Here is a 20,443-nt window from a genome sequence, read left to right as displayed (position 1 = left end):
TCCCCCAGAGCTTGTCAATTCTTCCTCTGCCTGGGCCTTGATTTCCCCATCTGCACAACGGGGGTGCATTATCTCTGGCCCTGTCATTCAGGTACTGTGGGAGGAACAAAGAGGAAGGCTCTCACGGATGCAGACTCAGTGGCTTGGGGCTTGGGCACTGGAGTCTGACATACAGGGGCCTGGAACTTGGCTCCATCACTAACCAGCTGTTTGGCCTTCAGCAGGTTACCTGATCTCTCTGAGCCTCAGTTTCCCCAAATATAAAATGAAGATAATAATAGTCCCTACCTCATAGGATTGCTGTGAAGGGCAACTGACACATCCCAGGCAACCACTTGGTATGTGGTACATGCTCAAGAAGTGGTAGCTTCTTATTGTTATTTATTGCTGTTGTTATCCCCTCTGTTCCTGCTACAGGAAATTCTTTCCATGTAAAATTCATTCTTGTCCCCAGGCCTAGTTCACAGCCTTACTGAAAGCAATTCAGCACGTATTCACCACGCTCTGTTAGTTATGTCCAGATGTTGCATGATGGGGGAGCACACTCACATTGTATCTGTGTGACTAATGTCCCTGGAGTTGTGCAGTGCACAGCCTGCGTGGCTGTACAGGGCAGATCTGATTGGATCTAAGAGCAGGAGCGAGCCGCCCTCTTTGTACCTGCGCCTGCTCTGTTACTGCCAGTTGATGGTGGCTGTCAGCTGGTGGGCAGCCCTGGAGTGTGGATGGAAGAGCAGGCATACACCTGGTTTTACTGAGGCCAGGTGGTGTGGGAGCCTCAGGTCCCAGAGAGCCCCCGGGACCTCCTGATGGGCAGCCAGACTCCAAAGCTATGAGAGGAAGCACAGAAAGCCCACAGCTGGCTTCCAGTTCTGGGGCTCTAACTCGTGCTTGGTTGACTCTGCAGGTCTCTGATGAGGGGGCGGCTGCTCCCTGGTAGGGTTTTCCTGGGGATAGGCAGCTTCCCCAGGGTGGGCATGTTCTCTCCTCCAAATTCTCCTTCCTTCCATTTCCTTTCCCTTTCAGTCCCAATTCCTTCAGTTTAGGAAAGAGACCGGTGGAAATCCTGCACCTCCAGAGCTCCTGGGAGGAACCCGAGGGTATAAGAGAGAGCTGCATACAGAGATTGGGAAAGACGGCTCAGGTCCCTTGCTGTGGTCACTCCAGCCCCGGGCTGGGGCCCTGGGTCTTGCAGGCACAATCGGGGCAGCCCAGTGGGTTGGGGTCCATGCCATGGCTGCAGATGGGGGTGCTTTCAGGGCTGGCAGCAGCAGGAAGGGAGGCCCCTTCAGATTGGTCCAGCCCTGCCTGCACCTGGGCTTGGCTGGGGTCTGTGGACATGGCCAATTTGGAGGTGTCTCCGGATGTGGGACCCTGGGTTTGCCCAACGTGGTGGGGAATATCTCCTGATGAGGTGGCAGCTGCTGCCTGGCGAGGCTCCTCGGGGGGCAGGCAGCCTGGGGCCAGCAAGAGCCCCTTCTCGTCCCAGCCTGGCTTGGTGCGGATGCCCACAGCCTTCAGGATGGTGTCCATCTGCTTGGCGTAGTCCAGGTGGCCGCTGACCTGCAGGAGACAGTGAGTGAGCATCACGGTGGGTGTGTGGAGCCCAGCCCTCCCCAGGGACCTCCAGCCAAACTTCTGGGCCTCAGCATTGCCCTGAACATCCACAGCCACCAGTCACCAAACCCATGACTCCATTCCTCAGTGGCTCTCAAATCCAGAGTGGGTGGGAAGGCTCTATGTTCACAGCTGTTTTAGAATTTATTAAATAAAGATGAAGGATGTTTCTCTAAAAAATCTGGATCCTTTGGGGGCAGGAAGGAATCTCCTGATAAACAGAAAGGTGGTGTAGAAGCTCTCATTCTTTGCCTGAAGCTTTTTTTTTTTTTTTTTTTTTTTTTTTGAGACAGGGTCTTGCTCTGTTGCCCAGGCTGGAGTACCGTGGCGCAATCTTGGCTCACTGCAACCTCCGCCTCCTGGGTTCAAGCGATCTTCCTGCCTCAGCCTCCTGAGTAGCTGGGATTATAGGTGTGTGCCACCATGCCAGTAATTTTTTGTATCTTTAGTAGAGAAGGGGTTTTGCCATGTTGGCCAGGCTGGTCTCGAACTCCTGGCCTCAAGTGATCCACCGGCCTTAGCCTCCCAAAGTGTTGGGATTACAGGCGTGAGTCACTGTGCCCGGCAGTAATTTTTTTTTTTTTTTAAGGGATGGGCTTTTTGTCAAAATAGCATGAGAAAAAAGAAAAATGAAGAGAAAGAGAGAGTCAGAGAGAGAGAGAGAGAGAGAGAGAGAGAGAGAGAGAGAGATGGGTTCTCTCCTCCAGGCTGGAGTGCAGTGGTACAACCATAGCTCACTACAGCCTTGACCTCCTGGGCTCTAGTGATCCTCCCACCTCAGCCTCCTGAGTAGCTGGGATTACACATGCATGCTACCATGCCTGGCTAATTTCTAAATGTTTTGTAGAGATGGGGTCTCCTATGTTGCCCAGGTCTTGAACTCTTGGCCTCAAGAAATCCTGCTGCCTCAGCCTCCCAAAGTGCTGGGATTACAGGCCTGAGCCACTGTGCCCAGCCGATGCCTGCAGCTCTAGGCTACCCCAGAAGGGCTCTGCTGCTCACTAGCTGTGACACCTTGGTCAGGCCCCGTACCCCTCTGGCTCTCAATTTCCTCCGCTATAAAAAGGGGAACACAGGATAGTTTCACCAGAGGTTGGCTGTGAGGATTTTCCCTGGAAAAGTCCCCAAATTGGAAAGAAAGCTACAGCATACACTGCAAGGTGCTGGCTACAACTCACTCTCCCGTTTCTTCTTTAGTCACAAGGACTCAAATTTATAGCTGGGCACACTCCCCAGGCTTCCTTGAAGCTAAGAATAGCACTGTGACTAGTTTTGGCCCATGAGTTGAAGCAGTAGTGTGATGTGGTGTTCCTTGGAATTCTCTTTAAGAGGAGGAGTGCTCTTCTTCCCTCATGTCCTCTTTCCTGCTGGCTGGAATTCAGACGAGGTGGCCAGAGCTTGAGCAGCCATCCTGGGCCATGAGTCAGCCCACAAAGGAAGGCAGAACAAGCAGCATGAGGGAAATCTGGTCCCTGAAGACTGTGGAGTGGCATATCAGCCCTAACTGGCCTATTCTGATTTCTTTTATGTGACGGAATCAACCCTTGTGTATTTAAGACAATTAGGCCAGGCACGGTGGCTCACCCCTATAATCCCCAGTTTGTGAGGCCAAGGTGGGAGAATCACCTGAGCCCAGGAGTTTGAGACCAGCCTGGGCAAGATGGGGAAACCCTGTCTCTACAGAAAAATACAAAAATTAGCTGGGCGTGGTGGTGTATGCCTGTAATTCCAGTGACTAGGTAGGCTGGGGTGGGAGGATCACTTGAGCCTGGGAGGTTGAGGCTGCAGTGAGCCCTGACTGTGCCGCTACACTCCAGTTTGGACAACAGAGCAAGACCCTGTCTCCAGAAACAAACAAACAAACAAACAAACAAAAACCACAAAACATTAGCAGGGCCTCTGTTATATGGGCCAGCATCTTAACTAAGACAAAGGCCAAGAAGTCAGAAATGGCCACCCGCTTCGTCAGAGTCATATGTCCATCCCATTTTTGTGTTGGGATGTGTTGGTGAGTGTCAAGTAGGGGTGTGATTGAAATGCCTGATGCCTAGCTGTAATAATGGACAATGCCTGACACATAGTAGGTCCTTAATACATTGCAGCAAATAAGCTTACTGGATATACTCCTTTGCTAGGTGTCGGCGGCTCATTGTAGATGAAATTGAGTCACAGGGAGGTAAAGTGACTTACCCAAGGTCACACAGCTAGAATGTGGCAGGTCTGGGATTTGAATCCAGGCCTCTTTCCTTCTTTTATTTCCTTTTTCTTTTGTTTTCTTTTTTTTTTTTTTGAGACGAAGTCTCGCTCTGGCCCCCAGGCTGGAGTGCAATGGCGAGATCTCAGCTCACTGCAAGCTCCGCCTCCTGGGTTCATGCCATTCTCCTGTCTCAGCCTCCCGAGTAGCTGGGACTACAGGTGCCCGCCCCCATGCCCAGTTAATTTTTTTGTACTTTTAGTAGAGACAGGGTTTCACTGTGTTAGTCAGGATGGTCTTGATCTCCTGACCTCATGATCCGCCCGCCTTGGCTTCCCAAAGTGCTGGGAATACAGGCGTGAGCCACGGCGCCTGGCCATCCAGGCCTGTTTCTAAAGCCTGTTCTCTTCAGAGAAAATCAGCTGGGGAAGGAAGGAAGGTTAAAAATCATCCTCACTTTACAGAGAAGGACAGCAAAGCCCAGAGAGGGGTGGCGGTTTGTTTAATGACACACAGCGCATGGACAGCAAAGTCTGGTGCTGAGCCTGAGATGCTGCCTGCAGAAGCTGCTCAGTCTGGATCTGCCCCCTGAGATGGAGCCTTGCGTTCTCCCCAGTCAGTCGAGGGGACCTGCTTTAGCGCCAAACATGCGCACGAGACCGGACTTTCCTTTAAGGCTGAAAAAGGGGAAGGCTTTCTTTTGAAAAACAAGGACAGGAAAAACACCAGGGAGGCTGTTACTGAGAATCTCAGAAAACAGCACAAAGGCACTGCTGGTAACATCTGCATTTCCGTTTGAATCACAAATCACACGGCGTTATTCAAATGATTTTTCAAAAACACGAAAAGACAATTCCCTGCACAGTTTTGTTATTTTCTCACCACTAGAATCTGCCTACCTCTCGTTCTTTTCCTCACGAATGCTTTTAAACAGATTCCAGGGAAAATACACACACGTGTATCCACACATCTAAGTGGCTTTCAGCGCCCTGGGCTCAGGGTGGTTGTCAAGACAGACCCAGTGCCTCCTGCAGCAGGACGCATATTTAGTGGCTGCAGGGCCTGAGAAGGAACCTAAGTTTGGACTCTCTGAGAAGCTGGGGTGCCAGCCTTGGCTCTGTCTCTTACTAGTAACTGGGCCAGTCCTCACAACCACAGCTTCCTCATCTGTAAAATGAGAGTCATGACCTTGAATGATTGCTGTAAGGAGTTCAAGGGCCTAGCACTTCACGGGAACTCAGAGAATGCTAGCTTTTGATATTATGTTCCTATATATTATCCAAAACACTTTTCCTTTTTTAAATTTTCTTTTTTTTTTTTTGAGACGGAGTCTTGCTGTGTTGCCCAGGCTGGAGTGCAGTGCCATGATCTTGGCTCACTGCAACCTCTGCCTCCCAGGTTCAAGCTATTTGCGTGCCTCAGCCTCCCAAGTAGCTGGGATTACAGATGTGCACCACCATGCCCGGCTAATTTTTGTAGTTTTAGTAGAGACAGCATTTCACCATGTTAGCCAGGCTGGTCTCGGACTCCCAACCTCAGGTGATCCACCCTCCTTGGCCTCCCAAAGTGCTGGGATTACAGGTGTGAGCCACTGCACCTGGCTTTTTAAATTTTAAATGTAGAGATGGGGACTTCTTATGTTGTCCAGGCTGGTTTCAAACTCCTGGGCTCAAGAGATCCTCCTGCTTCAGCCTCCTAAATTGCCGGGACTATAGGCATGAGCCACCATGCCCTGCCCCAAACACTTTTAAAGAGACATTATGCAATTTGAGTTCGTGACACCTACCTAAAGGAGATGCTGGAAGAAATACTACAAACCATGAAGCACAGTGCCTGGTACCCCAGGAGGTACTCTGTAAATATGAGTTCCCTTACCTTAGTTTCCTAGAAGTGGGAGATGGAGAGTAGGGAGTTAGCTGGGCTGATCCATTTGGGAGCCCAAGATGGCTGCTCAAGCTCCAGCCATCACGTCTGAATTCCAGCCAGCAGCACCTTTACACCCACAGGGACAAGTGATAACTGCCTCTCTAAGGACAAACAAGAACTGCCTCCCTAGACCTTTGTAATGTTGTAGAGCACCGGTGCCAGTGCTGGGTAGAAACAGGCCAGGAAGGGAGGTGTTCGTACCCACTGGCTGCAGCTGATACCAGATGGAAATTCCACTGAGTGCTGTCCTAGAACACACAGCTCTGGCCCTCCTTGACTACAAGTTGGTCCAGGTCTCAGGCAACCCACAGCTCTGGCCCTCCTTGACTACAAGTTGGTCCAGGTCTCAGGCAACCCACAGCTCTGGCCCTCCTTGACTACAAGTTGGTCTAGGTCTCAGGCAACCCTAGTCCCTGAGCCACCCCTCTGCAAAGACCCAGGGGAGCAGTTGCTGGGCAGAGCTCTGGTTTTACAGTTAGCTGGAGAGATGAGAGAAGAGGGGTGAGGCGGGTCGGGAAAGAGTCTCTTCGCAGCACCAGAAAGTTCCGGCGTGGCCGGTACTGTGTGACGATTCAGCCCCTGACCATCTCCCAGGCTCTCTTGATTGAATCTGCCAGCCGCCTGGATACACGCTGAATGTGACTGGCGTGCAGAAGCCTTCCGTGGCTTCCCGTGCTGGCAGGGGCCTCTGTGAACACCCTGTGACGGCACTCATAACCCGTCATGATCACATTTTCATGAGGTTGCATTCCCTGATAAACTGAGCGCAGGGAAGCAGAGACCACCTCTCCCTCGCCTCTGTGCCCCACAGCCAGCCCCGTGCATCGTGGGGGCTCGGGGGTGACCAGATCCCCACAGGTACAAATGGGGCCCAGCCCTTCCTGTTTCCTACCTCAAAAGACACCCCAACTTACCCAAACAGAGGCTGCCATCACCCACCTCTGCCTCCCCCAGTGACTCCTTCCAAGCCCATGTTCTTTCACTTCTTGGACCTCAATTTCCTCATGTATAAAATGAGGCTAATAAAGGGACTTATACCACGTGGGCTGGCTGTGTGGTTTTGATAAGATAATACATGTAACAGGCTTATTGGTGCAGGGTTAGAGGTCACTACCAGAAGCTACAGAGATGTGTGAAAGAAGGCAGTACCGAGGCAGTGGTTAAGAGCCCAGGTTCTCCGGCTCTACCACTCACATGCCGTGGCACCGCCTTCAGCCTCTGTTTTCACATCTGTACAATGGGTTACTACCACTATGCGGACCTCTATGAGGATCAAATGACTTATCCCCATAAAACATGTGAGCTGTTGGCTAGTGTGGTTATTATCGAGTATCTACTTTGTGCCAAGCCTTTGCTAAGTTCTAGGCCACCCGGCATTTCCTCTGCGACATGAAGAGTCTTGTCGTGGGCCAGCTCTCTGCATCCCAGAAGCCTCAGGAGTTGGTCCTTGGGGTGGCAAATCCCCCACCCACTGTAACCCAGTCCCTGTGAGGACTGACTGAGGGGCAGGAGGGCAGCCCCAGAGATACGCCCTGCCTGCAACAGGGCCAGCCCAGTGGGTGATCACAAAGGGCCCTGCTGTGTGGTTGGTCCAGCAGGGAGAAGACAGGTCCTGTGGGTCTCTGTTGGGAGCAGAGGGCAGCCAGAGCTTTCCCCGACAGCAGTAATGAAACCTCCCTTGGTTTTCCAGGAAAACAGGAGGCCAGCACAAAGGCAGTGCTAATTACCTCTAATTACCCAGAAGAGGAAAGCACTGTTTTTTGTGATGTGTTCCTAATGTGATAAAGAGCTATTATTAGGCAGGAGCTGGGAAGCTGCCACGAAGACAGTCTGAGGAAGGAGTGGAGTCTCCAAAGCTGCTGGTCCCAGAGGCAAACAAACTGGGGGTGGTGGCAGGGGCAGGCCAGGAGGGACTAGGATTAAAGGAGGGCCTACTATGCGCCAAGCATCTTACATGCGCTGCCCTAGAAGTTAGGCATTTCCACCATTTCCTAGATGAGGACACTGAGACACAGAGAGGTTAAGTAACTGGCCCAAGGTCACACAGCCAGTAAACCAGTGGCAGACCCAGGCCTCTCTGGTGCCAAAGGCTGTGCTCTTCCTACCATATCCCATTCCCAGGAGAAATCAGATCTTGTGAGGGCTTTGCAGCATTAAAAGCTACTTTCTTCAGCAGGTGCTTTTTATCTCTGATTCTTCTAGCAAAGGAAGACTCCTGGGGTGCTGAGGCACAAAGTCCCTGCTCCCCTTCACCCCATTCAGGGTGCAGGCACCTTGAATGGGACAGAGAGCCCTGGACACGGGTCAGGAGGCATCATCTCTGAGTCCTGTTGATAGTGACAGGAGGCAGCCAAATGCCTAGGCAGATAAGGGTGGGTCCCCGGTGAAATCCCACCTTCAAACCAAAAAAACCACCTGAAGGCTGAAAGACTGGACTGCTGGTCCCAGATGAAACCCATGACCCAGAGTGAGAACTTCTGTTCCTGTTTGCCCACCCTTCCCCTATTCTGAGCACATAAAAGCCCTGGATTCAGCCACACTGTGGGGGCTTTCCTGCCTTTGGGTAGGGGAACCACCCCCACATTCCCTGTCTGTGGAAAGCTGTTTCATCACTCAATAAAACCCGGGAGGCGGAGCTTGCAGTGAGCCGAGATCTGGCCACTGCACCCCAGCCTGGGCGACAGAGCGAGACTCCGCCTCAAAAAAAAAAAAAAAAAAAAAAAAAAAAAAAAAAAAAAACTCCCCATCTTGCTCACTCTTCAATTGTCAGCGTATCCTCATTCTTCTTGGATGCTGGACAAGAGCTCGGGATCCACCAAGCGTGGGTACCCAGAAAGGCCGTCACACTAGCCTTTTGCCTTCACCAGTGGAAGGCAGCTGCCCCACGCAATGTGGCCAGGGGCCAGCTGAGCTGTGAACATGCCACCGTCCATTGGGCTGTCGATGGTGGAACTAAAACAGCTAATTAGCACACCAACGCCCCCTCTGGAGCTTCAGGGTCATGGGTACCCCTGCCTGGGTGCTGCCATGTTCCACTCGAGGCAACACGCCTGGTCTGGCCACAGGCCCTGCATGGAGCTTGCTCCTGTGTTGCGTTTGGAGTGGTCAGCCAGACCCCGCACTTGCTCGTTCATCTGCTTCCTCCCGCAAGGGGCTGAGTGTGGCAGACTGAGTATACGGGGCGCTCCTGCTACAAGTGTGGCAAAGGGGCTGAGAGAAAATTCTTGTCACTGTGGTTTGCTGGCCTTGTGACTCAGCTTACCTCATTCCCACAGGGAAGTGGGCAGCACAGCTTCCAACCTGGATTCAGAACCCAGACCTACAACTCTGGCTATGACTCCATGCTCACAGGTCTCAGTTTCCCAATCTGTGATCTGGGGATGCTTAATACCTCCTCTAGGGAGTTGTGAGGTTTACAGAATGTGAGCCAAGTCTATCTGTGAAGACTCTTTTTTTTTTTTTTGAAACAGAGTCTCTTTGTCACCCAGGCTGGAGTGCAGCGGTGTCATCTCGGCTCACTGCAAGCTCTGCCTCCTGGGTTCATGCCATTCTCCTGCCTCAGCCTCCCGAGTAGCTGGGACTACAGGTGCCCACCACCACGCCTGGCTAATTTTTTGTATTTTTAGTAGAGATTGGGTTTTACCATGTTAGCCAGGATGGTCTTGATCTCCTGACCTGGTTATCTGTCCGCCTCGGCCTCCCAAAGTGCTGGGATTTACAGGCGTGAGCCACCGTGCCCGGCCCCTGTGAAGACTCTTTAACCAGGAGCAACCAGTTTCATAAATGGATGAGTCTAGAAATGCCTCTTATTCTACCCCAGTCCCTAAAGCTCCCAGTTAGGAAGGCACAGGGTGGCTTCATTTGTGATCCTCTGGTGGGTTAGGAATTGTGTCTCAGGGCCCTGGGAGTTTAGGGGTGAAGACACAAGTGAGAATGAATTGGCCCCAGTGACCTGGTGTCAGGCCAGGTGAGAGGCCCGGGTGACCTCTGGGCAGGGACATGGCCGACAGACTTCATGGACAGCAGCACCTGGTGAAGCTCAGATTTTGTTTTTTTGTGCAAGAATTCCCCCATGTTATCAAAGGCTCAGTCAAGTCTCAAAATACATGCAGCCCAGTGTAAGCCACACTGTGGTGGCAGGGATGGGTCTGGGGCCTAGCTTCATTGGCCATTGAGACACAGTGGTAGAGTGCTCAGAACAGGCAGCTGCTGATGCTGAATGGGGAAGCCAGAGTGCCTCTCAAGCCAGGGAATTTTTAGATGCCCAGAAAGAAGTCTAGTCTGTCTGCAGGAAGGAGCTGCTCAAATGACCATTAGTGGAAACTGGGTGATATGGTTTAGCTGTGTCCCCACCACAATCTCATCTTGAATTGTACTCTCATAAATCCCATGTGTTGTGGGAGGGACCCAGTGGGAGATAATTGAATCATGGGGGCGGTTTCCCCCATACTGTTCTCAGGGTAGTGAATACGTCTCCTGAGAGCTGATGGTTTTATAAGGGGAAATCCCTTTCACTTGGTTCTCATTCTCTCTTGCCTGCCACCATGGAAGACGTGCCTTTTGCCTTCTGCCATGATTGTGAGGCCTCCCCAGCCATGTGAAATGGAGTCCATTAAACCTCTTTTTCTTTATAAATGACCCAATCTTGGGTATGCCTTTATCAGCAGTGTGAAAACGGACTAATACACTGGGTTACACTTGGGAAGCACTTGGCACTTGATAAATGGCAGCCAACAACATAATAACTAGAAACCAGAGATTTTGTTCTCAGGGTCCCCTGACATTGCAAAGGTTTTTACTGGCTGAAGTCGGCTTGTGCTTGTAGTCACAGCTTATTTCTGCCCACTGCCAACCCCTCTTTGCCCTTCCCACTGTGAGAAATAGTCTCCCACTATTTCTCATATCTACCTGGGCTAGGGCTACAACTACTGGCTTCAGACCTGGGTTTGAGTCCTGCTTTGCCGTGTTTCAGTGGTGTGACCCTGGAACGTCTGTAAGCCTCAGTGACCTTGTCTGCACAATGGGGACAGTAATGTCTGTAAAAGGCTTAGGGCAGGCTGGGTGCGGTGGCTCATGCCTGTAATCCCAGCACTTTGGGAGGCCAAAGTGGGCAGATCACCTGAGGTCAGGAGTTCGAGAACAGCCTGACTAACATGACGAAACCTCATCTCTATTAAAAATACAAAAAAAAAAAACCCAACCAACCAAACAAAAAAAATTAGCTGGGCGTGGTGGGGGGGGGGCACCTGTAATCCCAGCTATTAGAGAGGCTGAGGCAGGAGAATCGCTTAAACCTGAGAGGCAGAGGCTGCAGTGAGCCAAGATCACGCCATTGCACTCCAGCCTGGGAGACAAGAGTGAAACTCCATCTCAAAAATATAAATAAATAAATAAAAGGCTTAGAGCAGAGCTGGGCATAGAGTGAGTGTCCACACGGGAAGCTATTAACTCCCTAGGATAGCATGTGGCAGGTGAACGAGGTTCTTTCAAGTCTAAAAAAACTCAAGCTGTCTGGGCGCAGTGGCTCACGCCTGTAATCCCAGCACTCTGGGAGGCCAAGGTAGGTTGATTGCTTGAGCTCAGGAGTTCAAAACCAGCCGGGACAACATGGTGAGATCTCGTTTCTACCAAAGATACAAAAAATAAGCTAGGTGTGGTGGTGTACACCTGTGGTCCCAGCTACTCAGGAGGCTGGGGCAGGAGGATCACCTGAGCCTGGGAGGCAGAGGTTGCAGTGAGCTGTGATTGCACCACTGCACTCCAGCCTGGGCAACAGAGCAAGACCCCATCTCAAAAAAAAAAAAAAAAAAAAAAAAAGGCTGAATGTGGTGACTCACGCCTGTCATCTCAGCACTTTGGGAAGCTGATGTAGGCAGATCACCTGAGGTCAGGAGTTCCAGACCAGCCTGACTAACATGGTGAAACCCCGTTTCTACTAAAAATACAAAAATTAGCCAGGTGTACTGGCGGGCACCTGTAATCCAAGCTACTAGGGAGGCTGAGGCAGGAGAATCACTTGAACCCAGAAGGCAGAGGTTGCAGTGAGCCAAAATCATGCCATTGCACTCCAGGCTCGGTGACAGAGTGAGGCTCTGTCTCAAAAAAAAAAAAAAAGAAAAAGAAAAAAAAAAAAAAGGAAAAGAAAAGAGGCCAGGTGCAGTGATTCACACTTATAATCCCAGTACTTTGAGAGGCTGAGGCGAGTGGATCACCTGTGGTCAGGAGTTCAAGACCAGCCTGGCCAACATGGTGAAACCCTGTCTCTACTGACAATACAAAAATTAGCCAGGTGTGGTGATGCGTGCCTGTATTCCCGGCTACTAGAGAGGCTGAGGTGGGAGGATTGCTCGAGCCCAGAAGGCGGAGGTTGCAGTGAGCCAAGATCAAGCCACTGCACTCCTGCCTGGGCAACAGAGTGAGACCTCATCTCAAAAAAAAAAAAAAAAAAAAAAAAAGAAAGAAAGAAAAAAAAAGAAAAGAAGTTCAAGTTGGGCTTGAGTGGCTGCCCAGTAGGTGCCCTCTCACCCCATTCCCTGTAAGAATTCTTTCTGACGATCTGCCCCTGCACCCCAGCCTAGTTTTAGCTGCATGGGAACCCTCAGGGAGTATGTTTAAAATGTAGACTCATGGCTCTGCCCCTAGAGGTGATGTAGAAGTTTTGGGCAGTGGGGCCCTGGGCTCTGCATTTTAAAGACATTCCCCAGATGTTCTGCTCTGCATCCCATCCTTCCACAGCCTGGCAGGCAGGTGCTTCTGCTTTTGGTCTAGCCTAAAGCCCTCTACCTGTGTCCTCTGCTTGCTCCAGCTGCTTCTCGCAGAACATACAGTCCTGACTAGTGAGCTGAGATGGGGCTGTTGGGGAGCCCTGGGTGGGCGGGGGGTACTCAGGAGTGGGGAACAGCAGTAATACAGGAGCAAGAGTGAGGGTTCTGGAGATTCAAATCCAATCCTGGTCCTGTTAATTGCTAGTTGTATATCTGTGTGTGTTTTTGCTTTTTAGAGACAGGGTTGTGCTCTGACGCCCAGGTTGCAATACAATGGCACAATCATGGCTCACTGCAGCCTCGATCTCCTAGGCTCAAGTGATCCTCCCACCTCAGCCTCCTGAGAAGCTGGGACTACAGGCACACACCACCATGCCCAGCTAATTTAAAAAATTTTTATAGAAATGGGGTTTTGATATGTTGCCCAGGCTGGTCTCAAATTCGCGGGCTCAAGGGATCTGCCCTCCTGGGCTTCCCAAAGTGCCGGGATTACAGGCATGAGCCACTGTACCTGGCTCCAGATAAATTCTTATGATCTCTCTCCTGTGGCATGGACCAGGTTGAGGCCACTGTCTTCAGGGGACAGGGGCGGCTGGCTGGAGTACCTAAGCAAATGCAAAGCCCCAGGAGGGACAGGCCAACACTCACCACAGAGGTCAAGTCCACATTCTCCACCCTCCTGTCCTTCAGCAGCACGGGCTGTAGGCCGGCGACACGGAGCTGCACCGAGGACGTGCGGTACACGAAACTCAGCAGCCAGTCTCCTCTGGAGGGCAGAGAAGCATGTGAACGTTAGCACCAGCCTTGGACAGCCCGAGGACAGGACGGGCCAGGCTGCCTCCTGGGAAGCAGAGTGGGACTGGAGCTTCTGCGGAAAAACAGGATCCCTGATGGCACGGTGGAGATGGAAGATGAAGCAGCCACAGCTGATGCTTTTGGAGCCTGGCCTGTGCCAGGCATGGTGCGCAGGGCTATGTACAAGCACCAGGTAGCTCTATGAAGGCTGCTGCTTTGTTTCCAGCTGGGTCTCCAGAGCTAAGAACAGTGTCCGGCATGCAATAGAGGAATATCTGCTGAATGAATGAGGAATCTGGATAAAGTTCTCAAAAAGTCAGCATGTGGCTCAGGAGAGCTATTCCCAGCTCGGGAAAGGTGGCTTGTCCAGGGCTCCCTGGAAAAAGAAAGGCAAAGAAGGTCTGCCTGTGAGGAGGGGAGGAGCTCTGGGGTCTAGGTGAGCTGGAGGGACCAGCTTGGCCTTCCCAGGACAGGCTCAGCCCAGGCTGCAGGTTCTCCCTGCCCTCAGGCAGCAGAAGAGGCGAGGGTGGTTGTCTAGGCAGTCACGGCTCCGGGAACATTCCTTTATTTTCAGGGGTGCTGTGACCCTACTCTGTGAACCCACCCCCAGCCAAACACTGCCCCTACACTATCCAGAAGAAATGACCTTGGACCCTCTGCTGCCCGTTGCTTCAGGTGCAATGAGTACTGTCTACAGAGGACACAGTCTGAGGGACCCCTGAGGCAGCCTTCCCTCGCAAACCCCTGAACTGTCTTGGGATGCAGCTGGGCCATCACAGAGCCATGCCCTGGGGCCTTGCCACCCAGCAAGTCTGTGCACAGGCAAGCTTCTGTTCTCCCCTCTGCACCCCAGACTCGGATCCAACTCTGCCCATCCTGCTGTCTTCTGTGTGGACTAATTCTGACTCTGGTTTGCATGGCGTTATTTTTGCACACTTGTTCATCTTAAAGAAGGCCCCCCCTCACTGCAGGGGGTAAGAATGGCTGAGAGATAGGAGGCCGGGGCTGGAGTCCTGGCGGCCCTGTCTATGTGCCCTGCTGTGTGACCACAGGCAAGTCCCCCACCTGTCCGGGACACAGGGTGTGGTGGTGCTCTCTGGGTTCCTCCAAGTTCTGACCCTCTGTGGTCTCTGAGCACGTGGGTTTGTGAGTGGGTAGCACTCTGAAGACCCCCAGGAGGACTGAGTCCCTGAGCTGAGGGGTCCTCTACAGACTCTCCTGCTGTGTCCCGAAGGGAGCTCATCCATCCCTAACTCCTTCCCCACTGTCATCTGCCCAGTCCTTCAAGTAGAAACCAATGTCTTGGGTGCCTCTTCCTTATGACCAACATATCAGAGTCCTCCCAATTCTTCCTCCCCTCTCCCCTCCAATACCTGTCCCTTGTGGTCCAGCCCTGAGAGTAGGCAATCCTCCCTCCCCGCCCCACGGATGAATGCAACAGCCTCCTCACCCCACTCCCTGCTCCTGGCCTCACCTACCTTGAGCCACTGGAGTCTTCCTAAAACACCCATCTGACCACTGTGCTCCCTCAGAAGCAGACCATGGCTCTCCATTGCCTCTGGTCTTTCTCATCTAGAAAATTCCTTCAGTCTCTCCAGAGAGCAATGCTTTCAGGTCCTGATGATTATCTTAATATTGAGGGCCCAAGAAGCACTGTCTAAGAATGGATGGTTGCAGGGGGCAGTGGCTCACACCTGTAATCCCAGCACTTTGGGAGGTTGACGTGGGAGGATTGCTTGGGCCCAGGCATTTGAGACCAGCCTAGGCAACATAGGGAGACCCCATCTCTACAAAACACACAAAAATTTGCTGGGTGTGGTGGTGTGTGCCTATGGTCCCAGCTACTTGGGAGGCTGAGGCAGGAGGATCATCTAAGCCTAAGGCAGTTGAGGCTGCAGTAAGCCCTGGTTGTGCCACTGCACTTCAGCCTGGGCAACAGAGTGAGACCTTGTCTCGAAAAACAAACAAACAAACAAACAAATAAACGAAAAAGGATGGCTAGAGGGAGAAAAGGGAGATCCATTCAAACTGTTTTATTGAACTATTCATCAGAATCCAGTGCATCAAATACTGGATGTGAGGATGGTCGGAAAATGTTTCCAATACTGCTGGGTGTAAATGAGCAAAGACAACATCATTCCTCCAAAATTATTTCTGTTTTACGACAGATTATTTCTGTTTTAATTACAACAACATTGTAGTTAAAATGTGAATTACATGTATTTACACACATGTAGGGGCAGAGCAGGAACGCAGATTAGAAGGTTCTGTACCCTCTCGCTGTGCTGAGCAAACCATGGGCCTTCACTGGCATTCAAGACCTTCTCCACCCAGCTCTGGACCACGCAGAGCCAGGTTCAATTCCTGCCTTGTCAGTTATGAGCTGTGTGACCTTGGACAGGTTGCTTGACCTTTCTGAGCCTCAGCCTCCTCAGGGTATCTTAGCTCCCAGCATTGGTGGGAGCATTCACTGAAGCAGGACATGTACACACAGGTGCTCAGGGAGCCTCAGTCATGACTATTAGTGCCTGTGCTGGACCTGTGTGTGCTGTGCCGCCTCTCTCCGGCTCAGTCTATGCTTCCAGTCTCTGATGGGTCCCTATATCCATCCTTTCAAAATTCACCTTGGACATCCCCTCCTCTAGGGAGTGTCCCTGGGCCTCTCCACCCACTACTATATATATATATATATGTTTTGAGACAGGGTCTTAACTCTTGTTGCCCAGGCTGGAGTACAGTGGCACGATCTTGGCTCACTGCAGCCTCTGCCTCCTAGGGTCAAGCCATCCTCCCACCTCAGCCTCCCAAGTAGCTGGGACTACAGGAGCCACCGTGCATGGTTAACTTTTGTATTTTTTTATTTTTATTTTTTTTTTGAGACATAGTCTTGATCTGTTGCCCAGGCTGGAGTGCAGTCGCATGATCTTGGCTCACTGCAACCTCTGCCTCCAGGGTCAAGCCATCCTCCTACCTCAGCTTCCCAAGTAGCTGGGACTACAGGTGTGCACCACCATGCCTGGCTAATTTTTGTATTTTTTTGTAGAGACAGGTTTTGCCATGTTTTCAGGCTGGTCTTGAACTCCTTCCTGGGCTCAAGTGATCCTTCTGCCTCGGCCTCCCAAAGTGCGGGAATTATAGGTGCGAGCCACTGCGCCCATCCTCCATCCGAAACGATTAATCATTCGCCCCTTGTGTGCCTGGTACTTGTTCCTTTTATGATGTTTGCCACACATCCTCCTGTGCTTCCCCTTTTCTAGAAAAGCAGAGAGCTCCCTGAGGGCAGGCCTGTGCCTTAGTCATCCCTGTATCCTGAGCTGAACTGGGAACTCACTGCCACCCTCCAGGCAATGCTGATATGCAAACCCCAGGCTGCACAACCGCCACCTGCTGAAGGCAGACATGGCTCACTCACCAGGCCTCGAGCCATCTGTGGGCAGCGGTCCTCCTTGCTCCTTCTTCTGTCATCCCCTCCTCAGGAGTGGCCTCTTGTCCCTGGGCTACAAGGAGCTCTCCTGAGGACTCAGAATGCAGCCATCTCACGAGGGGATGAGACAGGCCTGAGCTCATATTCTGGGTCTGCCTGTGAGACCCTGGGCAAGTCACTTGCCCCTCTTAGAACTTCACTTCCTCAGGGATGTGACAGGCGGCAGTGCTATCACCCCAGCTAGCTTCCAGGAGGTTCGTGAATAGCCCAGGTAAGGGAGTGGATTTACAAAGAGCTTTATTAATGTAAATTACACATGAGTAAACTTGTGTAGTTAGGTAGTGTTGGCCTGAATCGCCTTCCCTCTCATCCTCCATGTTTAAGTTCACAGCAACTAAAAGGCCTTTGGAGACCAAGAATCTGAACTCCTGGCTGATGCTTAATTTAACCAAGGAACTACAGTTGTTTTGATCTACACTCTCTCTCTCCTTCCCTCCTTCCCTTTCTTCTTCCTTCTCCTCCTCCTCCTCCTTTCTCTCCATAAAGAGATGGCCCAGGGTCTCACAAAATAATTGAAAACCAAGTGTACGCGCCTCAGGTTCTCAACAGAACAGATGGGTTTAATAAGATTCTGCTGCGTTCCCCCTGCACATATGCAATTTTAATTCTTTTGCTTTGCTGTTTATAAAAAATACTAAAAAATCATGTGCTATGTGAGTATGCCAAGTAATAAACATTGTAACTGTTATCATTTATTGGGCACCTACTAAGTGCCAGTTCTTCTGCTTTATAACGTCATTTAATCTTCCCAGAACCTCTACACAGGAGGGACTATTATTCCTATTTTATAGGTGGGGATGCTGAATTTAGGGAAGTTGTTTGTCTAAACCCACTCAAACGGTAAACAGCAGAGGCAAGATTTTAACCTAGGACTGCCTCACATCAAAGTCTTTGTCCATTCCTTATCTTTTTCTTATTTTTTTATATATATACTTTGAGATGGAGTCTCGCTCTTGTGGCCCAGGCTGGAGTACAGTGGTGCGATCTCGGCTCACTGCAACCTCCGCCTCCCAGGTTCAAGCGATTGTCCTGCCTCAGCCTCCCACCAGGCAGCCTGGCCTGAGGTTGGTGCTCACTGAATTCACTGAATGAATATCCCAAGTGATTGATGATGATGAATGAAAAAAATGGTGACATTACCTGTCATTCACAAAGCATGTATGTACCATGCACACACATACACACATGTGAACATGGACAATCGTGCACATGTGTAGATACACACATGTAAACATGCACACATGTACAGCTCTGTAAATCCTTCAAGCATCCTCACAACTCTGAGGGCAGGTGCTACCAGTATCCCTCTTTTACTGATGAAGAAATGAAGGCGGGCGTTAGAACCCAGGCCTAGGTGCTTCCGAATCATGAGCCTTAAACGTTGCTGCTCTGAAAACACCTTTGCTTCATCCAGAGGCTGGATGGACAGGGCTTCTTCTCAGGCCAATCTTAGAGGGCTCAGTTTTGGGTTTCATCCTCCCTCCTGCCCCAAAGTCTGAGTCACAGCTTTGGCTGAAACCCCGCAGGTCTTCCTTCTCAAACCCCAAACAAGGGTTGCTTCCTTTCTAGCCCTGTGGCCGCCAGCCTTCACGGGCCCCCTCCTCTGGCTGGAGGGTCTGTCACCCTGTTTGGGTACAGGCTCCTGCATGCCGTCAGCCTCCTGTTCTAGCACCCTGCCCTTCCTCCATGGCAGCACTCAGAAAGCTCAGCCTAGGCCCCTCCAGTCCCTCCTTCCACCGCCAAAGACTAACATAGACGTCTCTTAGACGTCGTTCAAAGACCTCCCTGTGGCCCAATCTTTGTTTTTCAGTCCGTGTCCCACTCGCCCATATCCCTTCCCCCAGCTCCAACCAGGCCAAGCTGCCCCAGCCTCTCCTGTCATCCTGCTGCTCTCAGGCCTGATACACAAACATCTTCTCAGAATGCCCCCTGCTGTCCATCATCCCACTGGGGGGATGCTTCCCAGATCAGATCACCAGGCCGGGGCCTGCTCCTAACAGGGCCGGTGCCTGGCCAGTTCTTGGGATCTTCCAGGACAGGGATTAGGTCTCGAATATGTGTCCCCAACACAGAGCGTGGGCATGCTAAGTGCTCAGTAAGCATTGCTACTTCCCTGCTGGCACGAGGTTTGGACAGACCTGCAGTAGCCGTTGATGATCCTCCCGGACACCACCTTCCGGAAAGGCTCCCAGTGCTTCGCTTCTCCCTCCACAGGTGCACCTAGCAGGACGACATCCTCGATGATCCCTTGGCAATCTGGCAAAAGACCCCAGAAAAGGCTGTCAGTGTCCCTGGTCACAGTGGGTGCTGGGAGGGACTCTCCAACAGCAGTGGAGGAGACGAATGTCACACACATACACATGCACACACGTGAATCATGTGCATATGTGAATGTACACACATGCAAACATGCAAACACATGCATAGATAGGCATGGAGGCTTCTACCGAGTTCCAGAACCTGAGTCAAGCCTCTTATATGCTTAATCTATTCCTTCAAAGGATCATTACCCCATTTTATTTATTTATTTATTTATTTATTTATTTATTTATTTATCTATATTTATATATTTTGAGATGGAGTCTCACTTTGTTGCCTAGGCTGGAGTGCAGTGGCACGATCTCAGCTCACTGCAACCTCTGTCTCCTGGGTTCAAGCGATTCTCCTGCCTCAGCCTCCCGAGTAGCTGGGACTACAGGCACATGCCACCACGCCCAGACACTTTTTTGTATTTTTAGTAGAGATGGGGTTTCACCAGGTTGGCCAGGCTGGTCTCAAACTCCTCACCTCAGGTGATCCACCTGCCTTGGCCTCCCAAAGTACTGGGATTACAGGCGAGAGCCACCATGCCCAGCCGCATTATCCCCATTTTAGAGTTAAGGAAAATCAAAGGTATCTGCAAGATCACATGGCTAATAAGTTCCAACACAGCCTGAGTTGGAACCCAGGTCTCTCTCCACCACCTACGAAGTTCACACCAGCTGTGGACTATGGATGGATGTCTTCCTTTAGAAGAGACTAATGGGCCCTGCACCGTCTTGCATGCCAGGTGGGAGACACCAATATCTTTCTCTGCAAAAGGTTCCCTGGGATCTGTGCAGACTGGTGGGAAGAGGGGGGTGAAGAGGAGACGGGGCGAGTAGGTCCTGGCGTCAGGGAGTGCACTTGTCAGCTGCATTGATCTAATGATTCAGGAAATATTTCAGGTCAGGGCTATTCAAAGTGCAATCTGGGCTAGGGGCGGCGGCTCACCTAGCGTTGATAATCCCAGCATTTTGGGAAGCTGAGGCAGAAGGATCGCTTCAGCCCAGGAGTTCAAGACCAGCCTGGGCAACAAAGTGACACCTTGTCTTTACAAACAAACAAACAAACAAACAAACAAACAAACAAAGAGCCAGGGCCTGGTGCAGTGGCTTATGCCTGTAATCCCAGCATTTTGGGAAGCCAAGGTGGGTGGATCACTTAAGGCCAGGATTTAGAGACTAGCCTTGCCAGCATGGCAAAAAACCGTCTCTACTAAAAATACAAAAATTAGCTGGGTGTGGTGGCAGAAGCCTGTAATCCCAGCTATTTGGGAGGCTGAGGCATGAAAATCGCCTGAGCCTGGGAGGCAGAGGTTGCAGTGAGCTGAGATTGGGCAACTGCACTCAGCCTGGGCCACAG

General features: G+C 51.3%; 1 protein-coding gene across 13 annotated transcripts in view; it reads right to left on the bottom strand.

The window, feature by feature from the left end:
* Positions 1 to 339: 339 nt before the first annotated feature.
* Positions 340 to 20,443, bottom strand: part of TMCO4 (transmembrane and coiled-coil domains 4) — a 126,161-nt gene continuing 106,057 nt past the window's right edge. For all 13 annotated transcript variants that reach the window (XM_007980241.3, XM_007980244.3, XM_007980248.3 and 10 more), the window contains 3 exons: positions 18,919 to 19,036; positions 13,150 to 13,267; positions 340 to 1,563 (listed from right to left, as the gene is read on the bottom strand). In XM_007980241.3, the coding sequence (XP_007978432.3) occupies positions 1,159 to 1,563; positions 13,150 to 13,267; positions 18,919 to 19,036 (641 nt within the window). In that variant the 3' untranslated portion in view covers positions 340 to 1,158. The remainder of the gene's footprint in view (positions 1,564 to 13,149; positions 13,268 to 18,918; positions 19,037 to 20,443) is intronic.

Source organism: Chlorocebus sabaeus, chromosome 20 (genome assembly GCF_047675955.1).
Source record: "Chlorocebus sabaeus isolate Y175 chromosome 20, mChlSab1.0.hap1, whole genome shotgun sequence".
NCBI classification, from domain to species: domain Eukaryota; kingdom Metazoa; phylum Chordata; class Mammalia; order Primates; family Cercopithecidae; genus Chlorocebus; species Chlorocebus sabaeus.
The sequence above is the reverse complement of the archived record's forward strand: the minus strand, read 5'-3'. Positions and strand labels throughout refer to the sequence as shown.